This window comes from Bufo bufo, chromosome 5, assembly GCF_905171765.1.
Source record: "Bufo bufo chromosome 5, aBufBuf1.1, whole genome shotgun sequence".
Lineage (NCBI taxonomy): Eukaryota > Metazoa > Chordata > Amphibia > Anura > Bufonidae > Bufo > Bufo bufo.
Window position 1 is genome coordinate 443066649 of NC_053393.1, and position 20565 is coordinate 443087213.

At 44.7% G+C, this 20565-nt stretch overlaps 1 protein-coding gene across 4 annotated transcripts in view; it reads right to left on the reverse strand.

Moving 5' to 3' along the window:
- Positions 1 to 20565, reverse strand: part of TAX1BP1 (Tax1 binding protein 1) — a 113579-nt gene that overhangs the window by 63535 nt on the left and 29479 nt on the right. For all 4 annotated transcript variants that reach the window (XM_040433579.1, XM_040433581.1, XM_040433577.1 and 1 more), the window contains exons 3-5: positions 19017 to 19119; positions 13766 to 13953; positions 2289 to 2447 (exon numbers count right to left, since the gene is read on the reverse strand). In XM_040433579.1, the coding sequence (XP_040289513.1) occupies positions 2289 to 2447; positions 13766 to 13953; positions 19017 to 19119 (450 nt within the window). The remainder of the gene's footprint in view (positions 1 to 2288; positions 2448 to 13765; positions 13954 to 19016; positions 19120 to 20565) is intronic.

Sequence of the window (20565 nt, forward strand, 5' to 3'; positions counted from 1 at the left end):
TGTCACCGGGATTTTGTGTATAGAGCTGAGGACATGGGTTGCTAGATGGCCGCTAGCACATCCGCAATATCCAGTCCCCATAGCTCTGTGTGCTTTTATTGTGTAAAGAAACAGATTTGATACATATGCAAATTAACCTGAGATTAACCTGAAAATTAGTCCTGGAATTAAAAATTTGCAAAAACACAATTTTTGCTGCCGATTTAAAATCCATATCACATGTCAAGTGCCGTACCGATTTTGTTGAAGAAATTATCCGCAGAGTGTGGGAGGAAATCAGTTAAAGGGGTGGTGTCAAATAGGACTTTGATGGCATATCATTAGGATATGCTGTCAAAGTCAGAGATGTGCAGGTCTCACCTCTAAGACCAGAACCTATCTCAAGAACGGGACCCATGCTCTCAATTCATTTCCGGAAAAAAACGAAGGGTACTTTCACACTAGCGGTTTTCTTTTCTGCCATTGAGTTCTGTCCTAGGGGCTCTATACCGGAAAAGAACTGATCAGTTTTATCCCCATGCATTCTGAATGGAGAGTAATCCGTTCAGGATGCATCCAGTTCAGTCTTTTTTTTTACTGATCAGGCTTTTCAGAAAATCGTAGCATGTTGTAAAAAAAATCCAGAACACTTGGACTGAACACCGGATCCGGCCTTTTTTCCATTGACTTGCATTAACGCCGGATCCGGCGCCATGTGTTCCGTCAAACCGGATCTGGCTTTTGCATGTTAAACCCGAAAAATGTGCAAAAAAAGTTAAAGTCCATAAATGGCGGATCCGTTTTTTCCAATGCATTTTTTCATTGTGATCAGAATCCTGATCAGGATTCAAATGTAATCCGTTTTCACACGTTTTTCCGGATCCGGCGGACATTTCCGGCGACGGAATTGCCCGCCGGATTCAAACAACGCTAGTGTGAAAGTACCCTAATTTCGGCAGTCCAATAGAAACGCCGGAGATATCAGAGCTAGTGCTTGCCTATTTTCAGCAGTCCCGTAGAAAAGACTGCTCTAAGCTCACTTCTGGGCTCTCGTTCTGGAACTAGGTGTGGGTCCCAGAGGTGAGAACTGCACCTGACACCCTCGGCATATCCTAGCAATATGCCACCAATGTCTCAGATGAGACAACCGCTTTAAAGTCTCATCCACTCAGCTGCTAGATTTTCCAGACACAGTTCTACTGTGGAAAACCTGCAGTATATATGCCACGTGGCCATACCCTTAAAGAACATCTAGAACATGCTCATAGTGGATTCAGCACTGCAAACACCCATTCGTGGCGCCATTAAAATGCATATGCTGTAGCGGCTCCGAGCCTGACGGGCCTAGAAGGGCCACATTGCCGCGGCTGTAATTCCTTTCTGCATACAAATGCTATGGTCACGACCGCATGACGCCCCTCAGGCAGGGAGACGCAGGAAACTGCATACGGCGCAAGCTTGTGGGGTGAAGCACTGGCTGAAGTATATTACCATGTTCCCCTTATCGTTCCAGAGACAAATTGACAAATTTCCCTACACAAGGCAGAAAAATAAATTACAAAAGGGGTCATTCTGTCGCAGATTGCAGTGCAACGGTTATTTGTCCCGCAATCTGCGACTTTTCCCCACTCTCGCCAGGTCTTTAAAAAGGGGGCGTGGCATGGGCGGGGAAGGGGACGGGCCACCAGGCCCATCTCATTTATCATTTTCTACACCTGTTTTAGGAGTAGAAAATGTTCTAAATCTACACCAGCAAGGAAGCCAACGCCAGCACAGTGGTCTAAAACGCCATTATTAATAAATGAACCCCAAAATCTTTATTCAGGAGAAAGTAAAATTCACCAAAGAAGATTGCACACGCGTCTCTAGCAAAAATGCTTTTATTTATAGCACTTTTGCTATGAGTACGGAAATATTTGCAAGAAACGCGTAAGCAAACTTGTGTGATTGAAGGGAATCCTTGCAGAACCGCTGACAGTGCTACTTAGGAGCCAGAGAAACCAGCGCACACATACTTTTATAGAGGACTTTAGAATCCGCAGCTAAGGAAAATGATCTTTTATTTTGCAGGACGCAGTGGCTGCGGGTGGAAGTGGCCAGGTGGCGAAACTTCACGGCATTCTGTATTGAGCCGCTTCAAAGCCTCTCCCCTTCGCTGTAGTGTCCAGCCAATCGTAACTCAGAGGGGAGGGGCAATAAAGTAGCCACAGTGCCCAGCAGAATAAAAAACATACTTAGTAATACATTAGTAGTTTTTCAAGGTAATAACTGCGGTCAGTCTCCCTTAAACATCTCCACTTCAGACTTACATCTCGCTCTGCGACCAGCTGGTCAGAACACTCTCTTTCACGTGACAGGGCACTTTCCAGTCCTTCCACCTCTTGCCGTAGCTGGGTTGTTTCCTTCTCCAGGACAGCGATTATCTTCAACAATTCTTCTTTTTCTTTCATAGTCTTTTCTATTTTTAGCTGAAATTAAGAGCAATGATTATTAACCCCTTAAACAACCAAGCATTCTTTTGCCAAATAACATTTTGCTAGATGCACAAGAAACAGAGAGAAATGTACCTCGTTTGGGTGTAAACATACCTTATTGAATAGATTTACAAGAAGAATACTGTGAAGTGAATAGGCTAAAATATATTTTAATCTAAAAAAATCTAGAAAAATGGTGGCTTTTGCATCCACAAAAAGGGCAAATCTTCAATTTTAAACATTTTTCTATGCAATAGATCAGTGAAAAACAGACCCCAAGGCCCCTTAACCCCCTCCTCTCTGTACATGTACAGTGGAAGTCGTCACTTGCGAGCGCAGCAGGTGCCATAGCCGCCAGGTTTCTGCTGTTTCAAACAGCAGAGGCCCAGGTCTAATGTATGATCATCCATAAAGGTCCATCACAGAAACGTGACCCCTCAGATGCCGTGGTCAAATGTGACCAAAGAATCTGAGTGGTGAATATGTGGGAGCCACATGCTCCTGCGCTCGTAAGTTTCCCCTGGGCTGAGATCGGGGAAGCTACGTTACCGTTATAGCCTGGAGCCTGCAAACCACCTCACTTTCCTCAAAATCCAATTAAAAAAAATTAAAAAAAACATTGGAGGCATTGTCATATCCTAAAACTCCCAAACTATTAAAATAGAAAAATATGTATCCTATATGGCCAAACAGAAAAAATAAATTCAAAATGGCCAATTTTCAGTTTTTTTGTCACTTCACTTTCCCCCAAAAAATTAAAAATTTATAAAAAGTGATCAAAAAGTCACACACGCTTCATGGTATCAGTGAAAAGTACAGATCATGCCACAAAAAGAATGAGCCCCCCCTTTGACATAAATATAAAAAAAATTATAGGGGTTAGAATATGGCAATAAAAAGAAAAAAAATTCTCCAAATCCTAACATACTAGACATTCTGCATGACACAAATACCAGTCATGTGGTCGGGCATTAAAGGGGTATTCTGGTTAGATTAAGTTATCCCCTATCCCCAGGATAGGGGATAACTATTAGATTGGTGGGGGTCCTACTGCTGGGACACCAACCGATCACGAAAATAGGGCCCCTGTACTTACTGCAGCCTCTCTGAAATGAACGGAGCAGCCGGTTGGGCATAGATGCGGCTGCTCAATTCATTTCAGGGCTATCTCAAGAACTCCGATACAAATGAATGGACCGGCCAAGCTTTAGGCTCCATTCACACGTCCGCAAATGGGTAAGCATCCGTTCCGCAATTTTGCAGAACGGGTGCGGACCCATTCATTCTCTATGGGGACGGAATGGATGCGGACAGCACACAGTGTGCTGTCCGCATCCGCATTTGCGGAGCGCGGCCCCGATCTTCCGGTCCGCAGCTCCGCAAAAGATAGAACATGTCCTATTCTTGTCCGCAGTGTGTTGTGGATTCGCAATTTGCGGGTCCACAACACACCACGGACGTGTGAATGGAGCCTTAACATAGCAAATGAGCCTCTAGGAGCAACAGGGACATTACTGGTACACCTAGAGGCTCTGCTATCTCTGCAACTGCCACACCCTCTGCACTGACTGACATGGCCAGGTAGGCATGATGACGTTTACACTGCCTGGTCCTGTAAGGGTCCATTTCACACGTCCGTGTGTGTTTTGCGGATCCACGGATCAGCAAATACGGACATCGCTGGCAATTGCGGACAAGAATAGGACATGTTCTATTTTTTTTTCAGGATCGGAATTGCGGGCCCGGAAGTGCGGATCCGCAATTCCGGATCCGGGCAGCACATTGTGCTGCCCCATAGAAATGAATGGTTCCACAATTCCGTTCCGCAAAATGCGGAACAAAATTGCGGATGTGTGAATGGACCCTAAAGGTGCAGAGGATGCAACAGTTTCAGAGATAGCAGAGCCTCTAGGTTTAACAGCAACACCCTTGTTGCTCCTAGAGGCTCATTTGCATGTATTAAAACTTCATATTTTTCAGCAATGCAGGCACATATGAACATGGGACCAACACAGATGCCTTCAGCTGCCAAGTGCACATGTAACAGGTCAGCCAGTTTTATAGGTATAAATCTGCTGACAGGTTCCCTTTAAATAAGTCCAGCCACAAATATTTGCCTGCTCTACAGTGGCCTGGTCTACTTTTGTTCCCTCACTTTTCCTTCAAATGTCTGTATTTTGAGGATTACTACCCATGTATAGATAATAGACATACATGTGTGCTACAAAAAAAAAACTAAAAAAACTAAAACGGGTACACCAAGAAAAAGATAAACTTTTGAAATTCAGATTCCAGAAGGTAAAATTTTACTGTGGGCATAAAGTGGTAAGTTGAATGGAATGAGCACAACCTGTGTTTCAAATGTATAACGTCAGATAAAGGAATAACATAAGATATGTTCCCTTTAAAGTAAATTAGGACCTTGTTTATATAATTATACCAGACGACAAGTTTCTATTTAGTCCCAATTACTAAACTGTAATAAAATAAGAAACATATCGTTAGTCTTTTGGTTTCACATTTACAGCCTATACCATTTCAAAGACATGTCGTGCAGGGAAGGGATAATGTTGGGAATGGTATATCTTATGCTTACAAATCCTGCACTCAGATGTTAGTAGCTAAACTGGCTGGGTGAGATATGGGCACTTAGGCTACTTTCACACTAGCGTTTTTACTGGATCCGGCAGGGTTCAGCAAAAACACTTCCGTTACTGATAATACAACCATCTGCATCCGTTATGAACGGATCCGGTTGTATTATCTTTAACATAGCCAAGACGGATCAGTCATGAACTCCTCTGAAAGTCAATGGGGGACGGATCAGTTTTCTATTGTGGCAGAGAAAACAGATCCATCCCCATTGACTTGCATTGGGAGTCATGCCGGATCCGTCTTGCTCCGCATCCTTGGACGGAAAGCAAACTACAACATGCTCTCCGGTCTGGGAACACAACTAAACGGAACGGAATGCATTTTGGAACATTCCGTTCTGTTCAGTTAAGTCCCCATTGACAATAAATGGGGACAAAACTGAAGCCTTTTTTTCCGGTATTGAGCCCCTATGACGGATCTTAATACCGGAAAACTAAACCGCTAGTGTGAGCGTAGCCTTAACTAGGATAATAAACATATAAAAATTACAAAGCACCCAAAGCGCTGTAGGAACACATGGCAACGTCATCCAATTACTGCCAAAGGAGGTTCTGACAGATATAACGGCACTGTGGCAATAAGTGGAAAATGCTAGCTCCTGATGAAGGACAGGCAAGCAACTGTAACAGCAATTAGATTATAAAAACGGAAAGAAAATAAAGAACTTTCTATGTTGATGGCAGATGGAGAAATGCAAGAGTTGCTAACTCTCTTTAAGGCATCATGCACATGGCTGTATCCGTTTTTGCGGTTTGCAAATTGTGTATGCGCCAAACACAGATACCAGCCGCGTGCGTTCCGCATTTTGGGGATCGGTACATCCTGCCCTCTGTTAGAAATGCCTATTCCTGTCTGCAAAGCGGACAAGAATAGGACATGTTCTATTTTTTGTGGCGCAGAGGAACGGATGGTGTGCTATCCGCATCTTTGAAATGAATGGGTCCCCATCCGATTTGCAAAAAATGTGGATTGGATGCGGACCAAAACTACTGTTGTGTGCACGAGGCCTAAGATGGATCTCGAGAGTTCCATAGTCTCACTGCTCTTACCGTAAAGAATCATCTTCTATGTTTGTGTACAAACCTTCTTTCCTCCAGACGCAGAGGATGTCCCCTCGTCACAGTCACAGTCACAGTCCTGGGGATAAATAGATGATGGTAGAGATCTCTGTACTGACCCCTGATATATTTATACATATTAATTAGATCTCCCCTCAGTCGTCTTCTTTCTAAAGTGAATAACCCTAATGTTGATAATCTTTCAGGGTACTGTAGTTGCCCCATTCCAGTTATTACTTTAGTTGCCCTCCTCTGGACCCTCTCCAGCTCTGCTATGTCTGCCTTGTTAACAGGAGCCCAGAACTGTACACAGTACTCCAGTGGCGCACCTACAGGGGGGGTCCAGCGGGTCTGGACCCCCCCTAGAACAACCAACCGAATTTTTTTTTTTTAAATTCTTCAGGGCCGCACCGCCGATCACCACAGGCGGCGCGGCCCTGGATGTAATTGCGGCCGCGGCGGTGGGGGGGGGGGCCGGGGGGGCAGTGGGAGTACTAGGAGATGAGCGCTTCCATTGTGGAAGCGCTCATCTCCATATCTAATCCATCTGTATCGCCGTCCTTAGGACAGCGATACAGATGCCTGTGCTGTGCTGCGGCAGGGGAGGGAGAGGCGTGTCCCTCCCCTGTTCTTCTGATAGGCCGCAGGCACTAATGCCTGCAGCCTATCAGAGGCCGGCTCAGGCGAGATGACGTCATCATCACGCGCCTGAGCCGGGCAGCACACAGCAGGGACACAGGCCGGAAGAGCCTGCATCGCATCGCTGCTGATGGAGGTAAGTATCAGTGTATTTTTTATTTTATTTTTGTTGCTTTGTTTTTTTTGGAGGGGGGGAGCTGGCACTATGGGGGCACTAAAGGGGAGAACGGCACTATGGGGCATCTGGTGGTACTCTTTTTTTTTTTTTTAGGTGGCACTTCTTACTGGCACATTATGGGGGGGGGGACCATGGGGGAGAGGAGCACTATGGGGGCTCTAAAGGGACTTTTTTTTTTTTTACACATTATGGGGAGAACGGCACAAGGGGGCATCTGGTGGCACTATAGGGGCATTATTTGGGGGGCACCATGGGGGAGAGGAGCACTATGGGGGCTCTAAAGGGGCTTTTTTTTTTTTACACATTATGGGGGGCACTACAGGGGAGAACGGCACTATGGGGCATCTGGTGGCACTATAGGGGCATTATTTGGGGGCACTATGGGGAAGTGGGGGTACTAAAGGGGCCTTTTTTTCTTATTGGCACATGGGGGCATTATGGCATCTGGTGGCACTAAGGGGCATTTTTCACTGGCACATTATGGGAGGCACTATGGAGGAGTGGAGCACTATTGGGGCATATGGTGGAACTTTATGGGGCGGCACCATGGGGGAGAGGAGCACTATGGGGGCATCTGCGGGGTCTAAAGGGGCTTTTTTTTTTATTGACATATTATGGGGGCACTATAGGGGAGAATGGCACTATGGGGCATCTGGTTGCACTATAGGGGCATTATTTGGGGGCACTAAGGGGAAGTGGGGGCTCTAAAGGGGCCTTTATTCTTATTGGCACATTATGGGGGCATTATGGCATCTGGTGTCACTAAGGGGGCATTTTTTTACTGGCACATTATGGTAGGCACTATAGGGGAGAGCGGCACTATGGGGGAGTGAAGCACTATTGGGGCATATGGTGGCACTTAGAAGGGCCATTTTTTACTGGCATATTATGGGGGACACTATGGGGAAGGGAGAGGAGCACTATGAGGGAATTTACTGGGGCACTATATAGGGGTATTTTATACTGGCATACATTATGGGGACATTAGCTCAACAGCGGGCACTAAGCGGGGGTATTTCATGTACTGTCATATTGTAGGGAGAATTATTAGTACTAGGAGGTATTATGCGGAGCTTTGCTAATACTGGGGGGCTATGAGGAACATGATTACTAGTATGGGCACTATAGGGGCATTATTACTACTAAGTGTGCTCTGGCAGAGAATTATTTCTATTTTGGGGAGCCCTGTTACTTTGGGGGGCACCCTGCCACAGTATCAGCTTAGCACAATAATTTTTGGGGGACATTATCTTTATACTATTAGTGTCTGGGCGCAGTTATTTTTTTAGAGCACTGTGTGCCAATAATTGTTGAGGGGGGCACTATCTGTGTGGTAGTAGTATTTCCAGGGGGACTGTTTCTGTAGTATAGTATTGGGGGCACAGCGGGCACAGTATTGGGGGTGGCAGGAAAGGGTGTTCAGAAGATGTGAAGATCATGGAAATGTGGGAAACTAATGTCTGTTTGTTAATCTCTGCAGAGACGGGAGATGGCTGAAAAATCATCATGGCGGTCTGGTCTGAATGGAGAAGATAAAGAAAGAGAACGTCTACAACAAAGGTGACATCACTGGATGTAAGAGGTATGTGGTGCTATGTAGGAGAGGAGATGCTCCGGCTCCTCCCCCTGCCATTTGCAGAAGGAGGATTCAGAGCTGGGTGAGGACGGTCAAGGGGGGCAGCAGGCCACGGGCGGGTGGCAGATGGTGGGGGGAACCACAGGCCTTGAGCAGGATCAGGGGAGGGAGGAGAGCGGAGGAGCTTCCTGGCTGTAGCTTGTTATATAAGCAGGCAGTGCAGCCAGGACAGACCCTCCCCTCTCCGTATGATGTGTAGAGACAGGCCGAAACTAAAGAATGTCAGCTGTACAGTGTTTGTTGGGAGTGGCCTATTATATGTAGGAGGGGCTTTTAATAATGGGCGGGGCCAAAAAATTTGCGGCGGGCTTCGCGCGCCGCATTTTTATTTTCCTGCAGGCCTTTTAGAATCGCCAAGTAAAAGAATCAGCACAACACACTACACCCTTTCCCTGCATTTTTAAATATAAAGGGGGCTTTGAAAAATTCTATTAGCATAGCGCACTACACATGCCGCATTTTTTTGCCTTTTGGACCCCCCCTAAAGAAAATTCCTGGGTGCTCCCCTGCAGTACTCCATGTGTGGTCTGACTAGTGATTTGTAAAGTGGTAGGACTATGTTCTCATCACGGGCATCTATGCCCCTTTTGATGCAACCCATTATCTTATTGGCCTTGGCAGCAGCTGCCTGACACTGGTTTCTACAGCTTAGTTTGCTGTTCACTAAAATTCAAAGGTCCTTTTCCATGTGGGCGTTACCCAGTGTTTTACCATTTAGAATGTACGGGTGACTTGCATTATTCCTTCCCATGTGCATAACCTTACATTTGTTAGTGTTAAACCTCATCTGCCACTTCTCTGCCCAAGCCTCCAATCTATCCAGATCCATCTATAGCAGTATACTGTCCTCTGTATTATATATACACAGTATACTGTCCTCTTCCGTGTTAATTACTTTACACAGTTTAGTGTCATCTGCGAAAATTGATATTTTACTATGCAAGCCTTCTACAAGATCATTAATAAATATATTGAAGAGAATAGGGCCCAATACTGACCCCTGAGGTACTCCGCTAGTGACAGTGACCCAATCTGAGTGTGTACCGTTCATAACCACCCTCTGTTTTCTATCACTCAGCCAGTTACTTACCCACATACAGATGTTTTCTCCCAGTCCGAGCATTCTCATTTTATATACTAACCTTTTATGCGGTACAGTGTCAAATGCTTTGGAGAAGTCCAGATACACGACATCCATTGATTCGCAGCTGTCAAGTCTAGAACTTACCTCCTCCTAGAAACTGATTAAATTTGTTTGACATGACCGATCCTTCATGAAGCCATGCTGATATGGCGTTATTTGCTCATTTTCATTGAGGTACTCCAAGATAGCATCTCTTAGAAAACCTTCAAACTGTTTACCCACGACAGATGTTAAACTTACCGGCCTATAGTCTCTGGGCTCTGTTTTTGGAACCTTTTTGAATATTGGCACCACATTTGCTATGCGCCAATCCTGTGGAACACTCTGTCAGTAAAGAGTTCTAAAAATATCAGAAATAAGGGCCTGGCTATGACATTACTTAATTTTCTTAGGATACGGGGGTGTATGCCATCTGGTCCTGGCGATTTGTCTTTTTAAATCTTTTTAAGACGCCGCTGTACTTCTTCCTGGGTCAGTCAGGGCACTTTTAATGGGGAATTTACTTTTACATTCTGCATTTCATCTGACAGTTTATTTTCCTCAGTGAATACAGTGGAGACAAAAATATTTAATAGCTTTGCTTTCTCCTCGTCGCTCTCTGCAACTTCCCCCTCATCACTCTGTAAAGGGCTGAACCTTCAGATTTATACTTTTTACTATTTATATAAAATTGAAGAACATTTTAGGGTTAGTTTTGCTCTCTTTGGCAATTAATCTCTCGGTCTCTAGTTTGGCTGCTTTTATTTGTTTTTTACATATTCTATTTTTTTCCTTATAGTTTTCAGTGCTTCCTCGCTACCCTCCTGTTTTAGTGATTTAAATGCTTTCTTTTTGTCATGTATTGCTTTCTTTACATTTCTATTTATCCACATTGTTTTTTTTCTTGTTCCTTAACCTTTTATTCCCATAAGGTATGTACCTCTCACAATTAGATATTAGGATGTTTTTAAAAATATCCCATTTTGTGGCTGTATTTTTATTTTTGAGGACTTTGTCCCAGTTAGTTAGGCCTATGGCCTTTCTTAGTTGGCTAAATTTAGTTTTTTTTTAAGTTTGGTATTTTTGTTCTTTCCTGAAGAAACACTCTTGAATGACAATTGGAAGGTTATTACTAGGGGTGCACCGAAATGAAAATTCTGGTCCGAAACCGAAAATTCAGGATGCCCTTGACCGAAAACCGAAACTGCCTTTTTGCCCAAATAAGTATTTTAAAATACTTTTTTTTTAAATCATTTTATTAATAATTCTTTTTCATTAATGAAATTCATCTGTGGGTGGCGCTGTTATGGAGGGGGGGATATGTGCACTGTTATGGGCATAACAGTGCACAGATCCCTTTCCCCATAACAGTGAACAGATCCCTTTCCCCATAACAGTGAACAGATCCCTTTCCCCATAACAGTGCACAGATCCCCCCTCCCCATAGCAGTGCCATAGACCGATCCCCCTACCCATAACAGCCCTGGCCCTGCTGCTCACAGCAGACTAATCACTCACTGGATCTTTATTTTACCTTACAATCGTGACGCCCACTTTATGAATGAAGGAGGCGGAGCAGGCGCGTCACGTGAGTAAGTGACGTTACGCCGCCCTCCGCTCTGCCTGCAGAGTTGTTACTGGAGCGTCACGATTGTAAGGTAAAATAAAGATGCAGTGACTTAAAGTAAACCGCCCGCCCGGCGCGGGTGACAAATCCCACAAATCCCAAACCCCATATTTTCTGCCGATATGTACCAATATCGGCCGAAATGGATTAGGCCCATTTTCGGCCGATATTTTCGGCCGCCGGAATTTCGGTGCACCCCTAGTTATTACTTTACGGTCACTATTTCCCAGGTGTCCCCCCAACCTGCACATCTGTTGTTCTGTCTGGCCTATTGGTTAATACTAAGTCCAGTATGATCGGGTCCTGAACCAGTTAGGAAAGGTAATGGTCTTTGGTTATTGCCAAGAACCTGTTTCTTGAGATATACAGGTTTCAGTTTCCCAGTCTATATCGGGGTAGTTGAAGTCCCCCATAATAACGACCTCATTATAATTTGCCGCCTCGTCCATCTCGTTTAGTAGTAGATTTTCTGTGGACTCTGGTATATTAGGTGGTTTATAATAAACTCCTAATAGTATTTTATTATTGTTTTTGCCTCCATGCATTTCTACCCACAGTGACTCCACATATTCATGTCCCTCACTTATATCTTCTCGGACTGTGGGCTTTAGACAGGACTTTACATAAAGGCAGACCCCTCCCCCTCTCCGCTTTTGCCGATCCTTTCTAAACAGACTGTAACCTTGTACATTAACCGCCCAGACATGGCTATCATCCAGCCATGTCTCAGTTATTCCCACTATGTCATAGTCCTCCTCACACATCACTAATTCCAGTTCACCAGTTTTATTAATTAGTCAGGCTTCTGGCATTTTTATACATACATTTGAGAGGTTTATGTATATTTTTTACCCTACATCTTTCCTTCTGAACTGTTCTAGTCCCTCCTTCCATTCCTCCCCCAGTCCCATTACCTTGCCCCCGGTCTCTATCTGCACTATCTTCCCATCCCCTTCTATAATGTAATTACCCTCCCCCAAGTCCCTAGTTTCAACACTCCTCCAACCTTCTAGCCATCTTCTCTCCCAACACAGCTGCCCCTTCCCCATTGAGGTGCAGCCCATACCTATGATAGAGCCTGTAGCCAAGAGAGAAGTCGGCCCAGTTCTCCAGGAACCCAAACCCCTTTCTTTCTACACCAGTTCTTGTTAACCTCCCTAATCTCCCGCTGCCTTTCTTGTGTGGCTCGTGGTACAAGTAGTATTTTGGAAGACACTACCTTTGAGGTCCTTGCCCTAAGCCTGTGCCCTAAATCCCTAAAATCAATTTTAAGGACGCTTCACATACCTCTAACTTTGTCATTGATTCCGATATAGACCATGACCGCTGGATCTTCTCCAGCCCCTCCCAGTAATCTGTCAACCCGATCCACGATGTGTCGAATTCGACAACACACCGTTCCACAATCCCGGTCTTTGTGACAGATCGCCCTATCTGTACCCCTAATAATTGAGTCTCCCACTACCAGCACCTGTCTGGCCTGCCCTGCTCCCCTGCTTACTGGAGCTGACATTCCCCTGACTGGCAGAGGAAGGGACCGGCAGCAGCAGTGCTCTCCCTGAACTGACATCCCGTCATCTGCCAACCGTGGAAGTTTGTTGGGGTGTGTCAGATCAGGGCTAGCCTCCCTGGCACTGTTACCTCTACCCCGCTTTCTAATTGTTATCCAGCTAGCTACCTCACTTTCCTGAGCCTCCTCGCTACCACCCTTCCCCACATCTACCCCATAGAGTGCTTGCTCAGTGAGCAGCAAACTCTTTTCCAAATTGTGAACGCTTCTCAGCGTTGAAACTCGCCCGTTAGATACACAATGTGCGATTCCAAACGGGCAATTTGCTCACATTTTGAACAAAGATATGCACCTTCAAACGGCTGTTTTAGGACTGCATACATTAGACAAGATGTGCACTGGACTGCGCTGTCAATAATGGAACACATAGCGTACTAAATGGGGATTACGCAAGAAAAGAGAAAAATACAATATGGTGCAGTGATAAGAATCTAACTTACTGTAGTCTCCTCCTAAGGTCACACACTTAATACAAACACACACTGGAACTCAAACACGCGAACGCTCACAAGCTCGCATTATTTGTCTGCTTGTAAATGCAGCTCTCAAACCAGCCTGCTTTTTTCCTCTGGATTCAAAGGGATGCATCACTTAACTCTTAGGTCAGTGGTAAAATCAGTCTTTGAAACAGACTTTATATTTACTTTAGATTAGGTTACATGCTGCTACATGGAGAGTGCAAAGGAAGAAAGGAGGAGGAGAAGGGAGCTGCTGGAGGGAGAGAGAGGCAGAAATAAAATCATATAATAGTCAGATATTGAGTTATTGGTCATGAATACACACGCCAGCTTATTCTGAAAAGTCACCTGGAACACTTTAAACATACCTCAAGTAGACCAGCCTTGGTTGTTACCACCAACATGTCAGAATGACCTTCATCTTCCATCGTAAGTAGTTCATCTACAGGAGACGATGCGCGAAACTGGAAGGGTGTGCTTGCTCCCCGTATTTCTCCCTTATGGGTCACATAGCAGAACTGGTAAAATTCTCCATCATCATTAGGAAGGTAGTATCCTAAAGACAAAAAACAGGAGATGGATTTTAAAACCTAGTCAAAAACAGAAGAGAATATTTTAAACCTCAGCTATTGGGTAAGTTCATTAAGACTTTCAAGCGACCCTCCAGTTCAAGAAAAAAAAAAAATATCATTAAGTGGGGAACGGAGAGAACCCTAACACTGTGTCCTCCTTATCATGTTTTTAGTTGCAGATTTGTAGCCGTGCTTTTCCAGCCGTGCTTTTGGATTGGCCAGTGCTGTTCACGTGAGCAGTGCTCGCCAATCCTAAGGCCACAGGAAGTGTCTTGGGCTACCAGATGAACAGTCTAAGAAGCGGTGAAGACATCTAGAATGACAGAAGAGGAGCCTTGGAACGGACGGAGCTCCAGCTAAACAGATGAAAATGAGGGCACCAGGTAAGTGTTCTGTTCGCTCCCTAGTTACTGTGAATTTGATTCTTGACCAGGAGGATCACTTTAAGAGACATTCACCTTCCACTATACGCAAGAAAACCAGCATAAAAAAAATATATACAAAGTTTGTCGCTTGCCTGTTTGTGCACAATTTTGTGACATTTTTGAGGTTTTCAGCCCGATTCACTACTTTTCCAAAAAAGTAGGCTGGAGTGGGGGGCACATTTATTATATTTAATGGAAAATGTGTAGATTATATCTGAGGTGTACACTGGCTCCCCTGCCGGTGTATATATCAGTTCTGCGCACGGACCTGCACAGATGATCCACCATTATTATGCAGTATGCTGTCTCAGTTACCACAGAGCAATGCATTTTCGGAGATTAAATTACATACATTTAAGGCTAGGAAAGACTTCAGAAAAATCGCAGCACCCCCAATCTTGAATCAAATCCTTCTCTTTATTGGCACCGAAAAAAGCAACGTTTCGACAGAACAGGCCTTTTTCAAGCTACAGGCAGTAGCTTGAAAAAGACCTGTTGTGTCGAAACGTTTCTTTTTTCGGTGCCAATAAAGAGAAGGATTTGATTCAAGATTGGGGGTGCTGCGATTTTTCTAAAGTCTTTCCTGGCATTTAAGGGGCCCTTCAGGCTGGGGCCTGACATAGCGAGCACCGCAGATTAAATTTGGACTCACAAAGAATTTGTAGTAAGTAGTGCTGTCCTTCCTCTATTTTTTGGGATTATACATTTAAGGCTGTCATATGTCTCACAGAAACATGGAACTAAACTACTGTCGGTTTCAGAGAGCAATGAGCAGAATGAATGAAGTTGCAAATGAATTGCTAGCAGTCTGCAGTAAGGGTACAGAGGGGTGTTAACCAGTGGGGGGCGGGGGTTGTCCCTGCACAGTCTGACAATGGCAGCACTAACTGGATAGAGTTTTGACTGGGCCGGCCACCCCCCCCAACTGGTTAAAATAACCCCCCTCTGTACCCTTACAGCAGACTGCTAGCAATTCATTCACAACTTCTAGCAGGAATAATAAAGGAACGGTACAACATAGAGCGATAAGAATAGATGCTACAGAATTGTAATTACATGGGGAATGCATGAAGCTATTAAAAACAGGCTTGTTAGGAGAGGCGACAGGTCCTCTTCAAGTACCTTTTAAGGCTACTTTCACACCTGCGTTTGGTGCGGATCCGTCTGGTATCTGCACAGACGGATCCGCACCTTATAATGCAAACGCTTAGATCCGTTCAGAACGGATCCGTTTGCATTACCATGAACAAAAGAATTTTTTTTTTATTTTTTTTGTTCATGATAATGCAAACGGATCAGTTTTGACTTTACATTGAAAGTCAATGGGGGACGGATCCGTTTGAAAATTGAGCCATATTGTGTCAACTTCAAACGGATCCGTCCCCATTGACTTACATTGTAAGTCTGGACGAATCCGTTTGCCTCCGCACGGCCAGGCGGACACCCGAACGCTGCAAGCTGCGTTCGGGTGTCCGCCTGCTGAGCGGAGCGGAGGACAAACGGAGCCATACTGATGCATTCTGAGCGGATCCGCATCCACTCAGAATGCATTAGGGCTGGACGGATCAGTTCGGGGACGCTTGTGAGAGCCTTCAAACGGAACTCACAAGCGGAGCCCCGAACGCTAGTGTGAAAGTAGCCTAACTGAATCTCAAGTGATACTGTCTGGCCTTACAGGCAGAGTGAATGACAAAGGAGGGTGAATAGCGGGTACGCACCCTTACATTGGGACACGAATGTTACCTAGGCACTGGTATTTCGGATCTATACTATACTGTTTTTCCATGAGGCCCACTGGATTACTTAAAAAGGATAAACTTGAGATGTTCCCTACTTACTGCAGCCTGGCTGTCTGCAGGGTACTGGCCGATTGCTTGTCCTCCTTCCACTAGACTGGATTAACAAGGTTTCTGGGCCAATAGATATCGGATTAATGAATTTTTACCATAGGAGCATGTAATATGCTCAATTAAAAAGGGCTGACCCCTATCTACAGGACAGAGGATAAGCGTCTGATCACTAGGGCCCCAGTCAATCACAAGAATAGGGGCAGGTGTCCCTCCGTTCCTCTCTGAATGTGGCAGCAGTAGGAGTGACAGCTGAATGACCGCGTCCGTCCATTGAAAAGGGCCTGCGTTCTTGTCACAGCAGTGGGGCCCTCAACGAACAGACACTTATCCCCTTCTCCATGGGCTAGTGGATAAAATGCTGTAAGGAGACAACCCCTTTAATAGAAGGGGTTCTCTGGTTTTGTAAATTTAGTGCACAAAACAGCTAAAATAGTACAGTAGATGTTCCTACCAGCCCTCCACGTCTGCAAAATTCAGAACATTATTTTAGTTCGAAAGCAATTTCCGGGAAAGCGCTCTACTAAAAATGCACACACATAAAAAATAGTCTCCTAAAGATTTAGGAAGAGCATCCAGAGGAGGGTGCGTGCAGAGGTCTACAACAAGACGGCGAGCGCTGCTGCACAATAAGGAATTTGATGGCTCGGTAGAAGCTGGAATAACATTGCTGCTTCAGGAACCAGGTACTTTGGATTGTCGTAACACAAATGTTTATTCTGGAAGGCAGCAAAGCTCTTTAGCACATTTCTCTTTCTGCGTACTTTTGGCCGCTTTCACATCACAAGCGTCCAGCGCGAACCTGCGGCGCAGGACACTTACGCAGCAGCTATTCAAACAGGGAAACTGCTGTTTTTCTATCAACAGTGGATCATGTTTGGGAATGTGAGCGTTTGGCCTGCTGGATCTCAGAAAACACCACATTCACAGAATCCCAATCGCTGGCCATGTGCTCCCAGGATGAGCGGCGAGTTCTGTCACTACAAGTCGGGTTTCGTTCAGAAACGCAGCTGGGCTCTTATTTCATTCATGGAGCTTCATAAGGGAAGCAGGGTGGACCCGTAGATCGAGCAGAATATAACAATTTAAATCATACAAAGATATGGAGCTAGGATAGGCCATGCTATGTGTCACGCTTGGCGGAATCCCTGTGCATGTACATGGGGGGCGTCAGAATTGATATTCAGCTGAGCATGCGTTTGGCCTACCGCTGTTTGAGGTGGAGGGCATTGCAGGGCTAGATTCACACCATGTTTTTGCTGTTTAACTGTCCTGTGATGTGAACAGGCCCCGATTCATGTTACACCAGCAATAAGTAAAATGTCTGTATTCTATACAACAAACTTTGCCTTTTCCAACCTGTTTCACATTATAGGTCAGCTGCACATTGCAGATCTGGAGAACGCTACCGTTTTAGTGCCTGATAGTAAAAGCATGCTTTCACAACTTGGCTCATTCCCGTCTCATATGGACATTTTACACAAAACCTTATAAAACTCAGCGTTTTATGCTGGCCGCAAAATGCAGAGCGCCGTGCATCCATCCAAAGCCGAGTTTATGGCCTAGCTGCTAGTTTATTCAGGTGGAAGCGCCCAGCTGCTATTGGATAGGACTCCGCCAAACAGGTGAATTACCGAGGGAGACACCGGCCTCCCAAGCCAAGTACAGAGAGGGAGCGGACAAAAAGCAGAAAACGTACCACTGGGGGAACATTTGGATTGGGCTTCAGCAGAATGAACTAAATAAAACATGTATCAGATGTAGAGTCCAACATGACAAGGACCGGTCGGTTAGGTTAATGTGTGTTTAGTACATGGGGCTTTATTTCCCATTATTTTTTTATCTGTTCGGTTCTGTAGGATAAGAAAGAGTAGGCGAAAAAAAAGTGTTGAATCCTATTTAAAGATGTCTTCCATGAAGACATCTTATCCCCTATCCACAGGACAGGGGATTAGGGTCTAACCGCTAGGCCCCCAACGATCATGAGGATAGGGGCCTGTGTTCCCCATTCGAAAGATACACTTGTTTTCTAAATGAGACAACCCCTTTAAGGTGTCCATCAATCTGACAAACTAGCGCTGCATGCTTTTTTTTGGCCAGAATCTGGCTAAGGCTCCTAACAGAATCTCTACAGCAGATGTAAACCTAGCCTTGAGGAAGAACTGTCACTGCGGAAGACCTATCCAGTCTTACTTGGCATTGTTCACCACTATTGACTAAAAAGCAATGTGTCGGAGAAAATCTAGTATATCGGCTGCAAGAGGCGTAACTTTTTCCAGTTACCAAAGAAAGAGTCACCTGTGTCTGTAAAAGGTGCAGAACACTATTTTGTCAAAGCAATTTTGACAAATGATGAAAGGTGAACCTGTACTTTGAAAAAACTTTTGATATGCCATAGCGACAAATCAAAGGTTTTGATTGATGGGGGTCTGAGTGCTGACACCCCCACTAATCGTTAGAGCTCACATAGCAAGTGTTCTCTCTATGTGGCAGGAGACAGGCTTAATAGCAAGTCTCGAGTCAGTCTCCTGCAGTGAGGAGAGGGTGTTCTGTGTCAGCACTTCTCTCTCCTCGCTCTAGCAATTAGTGGGGGTCTCAGCACTCAGAACCCCACCAATCCAAATCTTTGATAAGCCACTACTTTAGGTTGTGGACAGGGAGGACCTCAGAATTAGAATTTCAAAATGACACACTCCAAATGTGTTAGGATGCAATACTTCCCCCACACTATTATGTCACAAACACTGAAGTAAGGCTTTTGCTGCACAGTCTTACCTTGGAAAGTCAGTACACAGTTATTAGTTGAGTCTGGAACATAACTTTCAGGCATAGGCGACCACAAAAATGTATAATAATCTCGCGCGGTGCTCCATCCAACCTTAAATAAATAAAAAAGTTAAAATTTTTAATTATGGTGAGAAAAAAGTTGTACAAATAGCCATATGCCCATTCCAATAAAATTATTACTGCCAAAGATATACAATTGTTTGTGGCCAAAATGGCAGCAAGTGTTGTGTGGCTCAGTGTGAATGAATGGCTGTGACAATGGAAGGGGCTCCTGAAGAGCACTTATATGCAGCCGAGTCTAAAACATACAGATTTAATTTTATGCAATGAAAGTTGATTTAGAGGGACTGTCTTATCACAGATCATCGCTTTGAGACTGAAGCGGTTAGACTGATCTGGTTGGGAGGAAACTCTTGCAAGGGAGCGGCTGATGCAGGGAGATGCAGAATTACATGGCGGCCACTCAGCTAAATGGCTCTCCGTTGTGGCTCACGGAGGGCGTTCCCAGACAACCATATGCCCTAAAACTAAGAATCTATCTCCGTTATGCTCCACAGATTATGATAGAAGTGCCTAGATCTTCATCCTCACAATGCCAGCAGCTTTTCACTGCCGACCCATTCACCATTAGCAGGAAAAAAAATATTAAAAAAATCTGCAGCAAATTCGCCATGGACTCTGAGGCAAGTTCAGCAGCACATCTACATGTGTTACTTGTGGATTTTGTCACAGATTTCACAATATACAGTACAGACCAAAAGTTTGGACACACCTTCTCATTCAAAGAGTTTTCTTTATTTTCATGACTATGAAAATTGTAGAGTCACACTGAAGGCATCAAAACTATGAATTAACACATGTGGAATTGTATACATAACAAACAAGTGTGAAACAACTGAAAATATGTCATATTCTAGGTTCTTCAAAGTAGCCACCTTTTGCTTTGATTACTGCTTTGCACACTCTTGGCATTCTCTTGATGAGCTTCAAGAGGTAGTCCCCTGAAATGGTTTTCACTTCACAGGTGTGCCCTGTCAGGTTTAATAAGTGGGATTTCTTGCCTTATAAATGGGGTTGGGACCATCAATGGCGTTGAAAAGAAGTCAGGTGGATACACAGCTGATAGTCCTACTGAATAGACTGTTAGAATCTGTATTATGGCAAGAAAAAAGCAGCTAAGTAAAGAAAAACGAGTGGCCATCATTACTTTAAGAAATAAAGGTCAGTCAGTCAGCCGAAAAATTGGGAAAACTTTGAAAGTAAGGGCTATTTGACCATGAAGGAGAGTGATGGGGTGCTGTGCCAGATGACCTGGCCGCCACAGTCACCGGACCTGAACCCAATCGAGATGGTTTGGGGTGAGCTGGACCGCAGAGTGAAGGCAAAAGGGCCAACAAGTGCTAAGCATCTCTGGGAACTCCTTCAAGACTGTTGGAAGACCATTTCAGGGGAGTACCTCTTGAAGCTCATCAAGAGAATGCCAAGAGTGTGCAAAGCAGTAATCAAAGCAAAAGGTGGCTACTTTGAAGAACCTAGA